Raw genomic sequence first — 6,978 nt, forward strand, 5'->3', positions numbered from 1 at the left:
TACTAACTTACTCGTGACGTATTGCTTTTACTTTGGGTGTAAGCACTCGTGGTGTAAATGTTCTTTTTTTTTTTTTTTTTTTTCCTTGTGGAGACATGTTTTGTTATGTGTTCATCCATTATTAATCCTTATTGTTGTAGTTTATTAAATTGTGTTTAAGTTGATTATTAATATTATATTTTTATTGTAAAAAAAATTTATATAGTTTTTTATTTTTTTAAATTCTAAACTAGTTTAAGGAAAGGGGATTTATTAAATTAAGTCGATAATTATTTGCTGTAACAAAGTATATTGCAAATAACCATTTATTCCATTGTACAAAAAAAAAAATTAAAGCTTTCAGGGGGCATGATTTTTAGTAACGCAAGTCATCAACTTAACGTCCTCGATCGGCAGCCGATCCTCGGGGAAGGGACATCCGTCGCTACTCACCACCTCCTTAGCCAGCGGAGCACACGGCGGTGGCACCACATTGCTACTATATCCTTCAACATTTGTACAGTTCCACTGCAACTTCTTCGGCTTCGCCGTTAGTCCAATCTTCACATTTGAAATACAAATATCGGTAAATGGATCTCCTGAAATCCCATCCAATCTTGCTGAGTATGTCACATTCTCAGCCACCACGTCTCTGTAATTAATATTCTTAATTTCCGGTAGTGCCTTTGGATCGAACTTCTCGTCTGGATGGGACTTGTAGTTTCCGGTCATCCAGAAGACGTATTTCATTGTGGATAGAAACATCTGTCGGACGAAAATGTCCTTGACGTACCCACCTCGTCCAATGGCGGTTTTAATTCTCACGGCGGATTGAGTGTTGATTGCAGTGACGTTTTCGATTCTGATGTTGCGGATTCCGCCAGACATTTCACTGCCGAGAGCAATGCCAGCAGAATCCGGAGAGATGCAAGTGAGGCGGCGGATGAGGAGGTCCTCGGTTGGCATTCCGAATTGGATTCCGTATTGGTCCCATCCACTCTTGACAGCAATGCAGTCATCACCAGAGACAATAAAGCAGTCTTCAATTCGAGTATTGATGCAGGAATCTGTGGTAATTGAATGAATAATTAAGAAGATAGGTTAACGAGGAAGAAAAAGGTGCAAGATTTTGTCGATGAAGAAGTAAACCTGGGTCGATTCCGTCGGTGTTCGGAGAGTCGATTGGAGCTAGAATGGTGAGTCCTTGAATGATCACATTTCTACATTTTTTCCCGTAAAATATAAGCTTTTCTATTTCGATAAAAAGTAAATATTATAATAAACTAAATAATTTATAATTTTGTGCTAAACAAATTCATTTAGATCAATAAATACAATATTTATTTTGCTGTTTTTGAATCCTCTAATCCGAGATATGAGGAAGAAAAAATGGTCAAACCTGCTGTAGATCGGATGGACAAACCATGAGGGTGAATTGACTAAAGTGAGATTCGAGATCTGGATTTGATCAGAGTACATGATCTCGATCATGTACGGTCGTGTTACATTGAGCTCATTTCTGTGGAATTTATTCCACCAATAAGACCCTTGTCCATCGATCGTACCGTTGTTACCTACACCACCACGTCAACAACACATATGTTTAGTTTCCTTATTAATAATAATTATTTGGCTTTAAACTTAATACTTATATTTTTATTTTACTTGTGTTTTAATCTAACATCAAAATTGCCAGTTTTATTTTGAAAAAATTTGTTTATTAAACTTCCTATTTATTATTTATTAAATTAACTTTTTTATATATAAAAAAATAATAATTTTTAAAAACTAAAAAGAAAAAAAAAATCAGAGATATTATTACCTGTGATGACAACATCGGTGAGGTTAGTTCCAAAGATAAGGCTGCTGAATCTTCCGCCAGGTGCATCTCTTCCCCTCCCATAAGATGGGAGAACTTCTACCATTGGCCATTCTGATTCATCCTGCACCGTTGAATTATCCAACTCCATCAGTTTTTAATACTCTCATCCGCACCGAATCACTACCCCAAATTTGGGTCAGGTTTGGTAAAATTCAAAATCCAACCACAAAGTAAGTCAAAACCCAAGTACACATTTTGACTTTAATCTTATTTTATTTTAAATTTAAACTAATTTTAGATTAATTCAATTTGACTCCATCAATAAAGGCAATCAATGCCTAACCCCTTTAATTTTTATTAGTAAAAAAATGCGTAAATATAAACGTCATTATTACCTCATCAAATTTTAAATAATTTATTTCCATTTCGGAAAAATAATTAATGCCACTTTTTAAGCACTTCTACTTAATTTTTTTTTTAAATAAATAAATAAAAAAAATAAAAATCCCAATAAAACATATAATTATTTTAATTCATATTAAATAGTGTGTAGAGTCTCATACCTGGGATGCAAGAATTTGGGCATCTTTATGAACAAAAAGTGTGAAATGGCTGGTTAGATTAAAACTTCCGGTCAGCCACTTTCCCGGCGGCACAATCAGCTGAGCGCCACCATCCACCGCCAATGTGCTGAGATGTTCCATCGCTTCTCGGAACGCGTTTGTATTTGAAGTTACTCCGTCGCCGACGCCGCCGAAATCTGTCAGCACTGCCGTGTGTTTCCGGCAACTGATCGCCGGAAATTCCAAGTAGCTCGAAAACGGACACGGCTTTTTGCCATCAACGGAGCCCAAACTCACCAATGCCAATAAAATCACGGCCGAGATTCTCGCCGCTGTAATCTGTCGAAAAAAGAAACATGATTCATTTTCTGTTTGTTTCTCAGGAAAATAACGCTGGAAAATAAACGAGACTCTGTTTCTGATCGTTTCCCGAGAAAAAATAACAACTGTTCTTGAGAAAACAGAAGCCATTGAATAAATTTAAGAAAAACCCACAAATTATTTTCAAAAACCCAAATGAAAAATCAAAGAAATTCAGAAGAACAAGCAAACCCCAATGATGAACTGAAAGAAAACAGATAACAGAGGAAGAAAATTACTTGGGTTTTTGTGGGTTTGTGAGGAAGATCCATGGATGAAAGAGATTTTTGTGTTTATGGTTTTTTAGATTAGAACAGAGAATTTTATAGCAGAATTTTGGAATTAAATTTGTTTAAAAAAAAAACAGAAAAAAAAAAAACGTTGAATTTACATAACAAAATAAGTAAACTGATCCGCCTAAGGGAATTATAACGTAGAAGGAAAGAACGGAATGGAAGGGATTTTTGCTTTTTATTCAATCATTTTATGATTATATTCCTTTGTTTTCCATAATATTTGTTTAATAAGTTTCCCCCTAACAAAAAAAAAAAAAAAAAATTTAATCCTCAATTATTATTTTGAAACTTTGGTTTAACTTTTCTTCTTTTTTTAGTTCTTTATATATTAGGATTTTTTTTCCCCTTGAAATCTCTTTAAATATGAAAAATGGTCTACAATCTCCAATTAAGCCAGAAATGTGTAGAAAAATTATTCTTTTTCATATGAATAGGAGCAAGCCCATTAAATTAAAAAAATTATTGCTAATTATGCTCGCATAGTTTAAAAATAAAGATTTAAATCATTGATTTTTATTTAAGATATAATATTTAAATTAACTTTTTATTCCCCATTTTTATTTGTAGGTTTCTAATACAATAGAATTAGTTGAATTAAATTGGGTTCAAATTATCGGTTCTAACTTTGTTTTGATGTGAACGGTAGAGAATTTTTGTACTAAAATGATAATAATAATAACAAAAGAAAAAAAAAGAGAGAGAGAAAGATTTACACGTCCATAATTAGGCCGTAAAAACATCTCAACTTGGAGTTCTAATATATGAATAAACACTACATGTGAAACGAGTAAGAACTTCCATGCCATCTTGTAAGAACATAACTAGATGGGTAGAAACTGCCTAAATCCTTTTTTCACTTTTTCATTTTTTGTTTGTTAAAACCCCATTTGATTCCTATATTTTAAAGTTTTATAAAGTTTTATTCTAATTTAGTTCTTTAGAATCTCACCTACTCGTATACTTTCAATAAATCTTAAAATTAGTCGTTAATTGTATCAAAATTAATTAAATAATAATAATAATTTTCATGTGATAAAAGATACGGTGTGAATTAGAAAAATGGCCTTTGAGACCCAAACCTAGGGTTGATCGAAGGGCAGCTAACAAAAGGGCAAAGGCAGGATGAAAAAAAAAAAAAAAAGTCATTGACATATAGCCATGATAGGCTAGTTTCACAACCTTCTCCCTTTTGTCTCTATGTTGTAGTAAGGTAGGACGGTTTGCTTGAGTAGCTCAACCGCTTTGTTCATCTAAGTGGTTACCGCAACCACCTCGTCGTCCATTTTACATGAAATCACAAACAGAAGCCATTTCGCAAGAAATCATAGACAAAAGTAAGAAAGAACGCTACTCATGTTTCCAAGACTTACGAAACAAAACTAATAAAAACTAAATATTTATCAGAGAATTTAACAATAACCAGATATTTTCCCCACTACTTGAAAGTCCAAGCCTTTCATAATATCGTCAATAGATCTAAATATCCTCTAATTCACCATAAAGATACAAGAATGGACTTTTGGACACCACTATTTATTGGCCAAAATCCAAGCTTGTGTAGTAACACCCAACAAACATGTGAGAACAATGGAATTTGAACAATCAATTTGAAATGAAATGTAAAATTTTAAATTTTATGGTCCAAAATGAATGATACTAACTAGCAGTTTAACCACAGTGGTCAGGACTCCTGATTAGACAGAGATTATGTATTGATGAGATGTCATCTTACCGAATTAGTCCAACGTATATAAGTACAACAAAGACCTGGTAAACACAAAATTACGAATGCAACGACATAATGAAACTTTTAAAAGTTTAGGAATTAAATCATAAACAGAATCTTAGACTAAATTTGAAATTTAAGCCACCTTAAATGTATTCAAACAAGAAAGGAAAAGTATAAACATGTTAAGGGGTGTGATGCAGACCATGTCATGAATGATGTCTAAAATTGGAACTATTCTTAATCTACACGAAAAGCAAGCATCCACAATGACAGAATTGGAGACAAGTTGATCCATTTTGCAATGTGATAGCCATTATTTTGATGCCATCGGGGTTTTGCCAAATGGGTATCTACAAGCTTCTAGCCGTGCAAGCTATTAAAAGCTTCGGCTTTGAAGCTACCAATAAAACATAATCAATATAAACATACGTGAGAAAATATTGATTTTATAACTCATGTCTTCATCTGCACTTCAAATTCTAGCAAAGCATGTGCAATGTCCTCAATTAGAACAAGTATCAGCCAAGTAATGTTTGAGCTCTAAAAATCTAACAAACTTCAAATTCTAGCATAAAACTTGTTCTTTTCCTGTTGATGTTAGAAGCTTGGACTTGAATTAGTGCTAATAATACCCTCCTCAAAGCCTAACTAAAGAATTGACACAAACAATCAACTACTGAACCGTCAAGAGAACACCTAAGCCTAGCTGCAAACTCAAAGCATTAAAGAAAACCTCAATCTAGCAGCCAAATAATACAAAACCCAGTGTAGTTATTACAAAAATAAACAACAGTGCCTACAAAAACAGTCTTTTTCATTCATAAATACCAGCACCTAACCATAGATCTCATAAACAATTGCTTTCTCAAAAGGTGCCTCACAAATTCAAAACAATGGTTTAAATGAAATTCATGAGTAGAGATCATTATTGCTTTCCATAGAAATAACAATTTCGAACAGTTTCCCTAACATTTCATTGAGTTACTAAATTTTCATCCAGACAAATGAAACAGACGTGAAAAATATGGAAACCCAGAAAAGGAAGCCAAGCGGCCTTCGAGGCTGACCTAACAAAACAAAAAAAAAAAAAAAAAAAAAAAAAAAAAAAAAAAAAAAAAATCTCCAATCCAAAAGAATATGGCCTAGTGAATAATTTAAAAAATCTGTAAATAAAAACGCTTAGCAATAAACCTAGCTAAGGACCGAACCTCATTTCAAGATCTCTCCATCCATAAAGATTCTATTGCTTCTCCCAATCTAAATATGCCATGAAACTAAAAACAGAGAATGCTGCCCTTATCCCTGAAAGGAGAATGAAACAGAACCTCCCCATTGTAAGGCAACAATCCGTGTTATGGACCAAACATACCCCAAAAGTCAAAAAGAAAGTTGACAACTCCAAAGGATATAGTCCAAATCCTCATAAACCTTCCTACGACTGACTGTGCCACTGTGACCCCAACAAGGGGGAATGACTTTGAATCCGGTCCATGTGAGAGAGATCTTTTATATCTTGTTTTGAAATAAGGTAGTTTCAAAATCCTTCACCAGAATATAGTACTTTGGCTCATTCAAGATAAATCATTAATCGTGCCTGGAAGAGCAAAGGACCGATTTAAATGGAATTAGGGTATCTTCCGGAGTGTTTTTAATCAAAGAAAAAAAATTTAAATGGTTAAACACACTGCTTTCTCAAAATACTTTCCAAGGAAGCAATTATTAGGTGCTTTATCCATTTCTTTCAGCTTAAACGTCTCGTTCTTAATCTCTTATGACACATAATTTCTCTAACTAACTTCATAATTTCTCTTACTAACTTCACTCTCTACACACTTTTTCTCGCTAACTTTTCTCTCGACACACCTTTTCTCATTCTTTCTTCACATATTTTCTCTTACTAATTTTTCATTATACACACTTTTACTAACCTCTTTACACTTACTCATTATCATTGTAAACAATTCAAAAGGGTATTCTAATTACTTTTTTTAGGGAAAAAAACATTACAAATATATTAGAAAAAACACTCTTGGAACCAATCAACAAGAGTATTTTACCATTGAACACTTTTTATCAACGAAATCTATGACAACACAACTATCAAATCAACCTCCACTCTTTTTTTAGAATATTGAACCTACAACTTTTTAGAAGAAATTGGGATGTCTTAATCATTGAGCTAGACTCATAATAGCTTTCAAACCAATCTCTACTATGACTTCTTTTGTA

The 6,978-nt window shown here is 33.2% G+C and overlaps 1 protein-coding gene across 1 annotated transcript; it reads right to left on the reverse strand.

Moving 5' to 3' along the window:
• Positions 1–233: 233 nt before the first annotated feature.
• Positions 234–3,100, reverse strand: LOC111794678 (putative polygalacturonase). Its single transcript, XM_023676785.2, has 6 exons — positions 2,964–3,100; positions 2,365–2,703; positions 1,802–1,922; positions 1,379–1,553; positions 1,129–1,199; positions 234–1,046 (listed from the first exon to the last, which is right to left on the reverse strand). The coding sequence occupies exons 1-6, from the start codon at positions 2,994–2,996 to the stop codon at positions 340–342; spliced, it is 1,446 nt and encodes a 481-aa protein (XP_023532553.2). The 5' UTR covers positions 2,997–3,100; the 3' UTR covers positions 234–339.
• Between the last annotated feature and the right edge of the window lie 3,878 nt (positions 3,101–6,978).

Source organism: Cucurbita pepo, chromosome 5 (assembly GCF_057944985.1).
Source record: "Cucurbita pepo subsp. pepo isolate OVF chromosome 5, ASM5794498v1, whole genome shotgun sequence".
In the NCBI taxonomy this organism is placed as follows: Eukaryota; Viridiplantae; Streptophyta; class Magnoliopsida; order Cucurbitales; family Cucurbitaceae; genus Cucurbita; species Cucurbita pepo.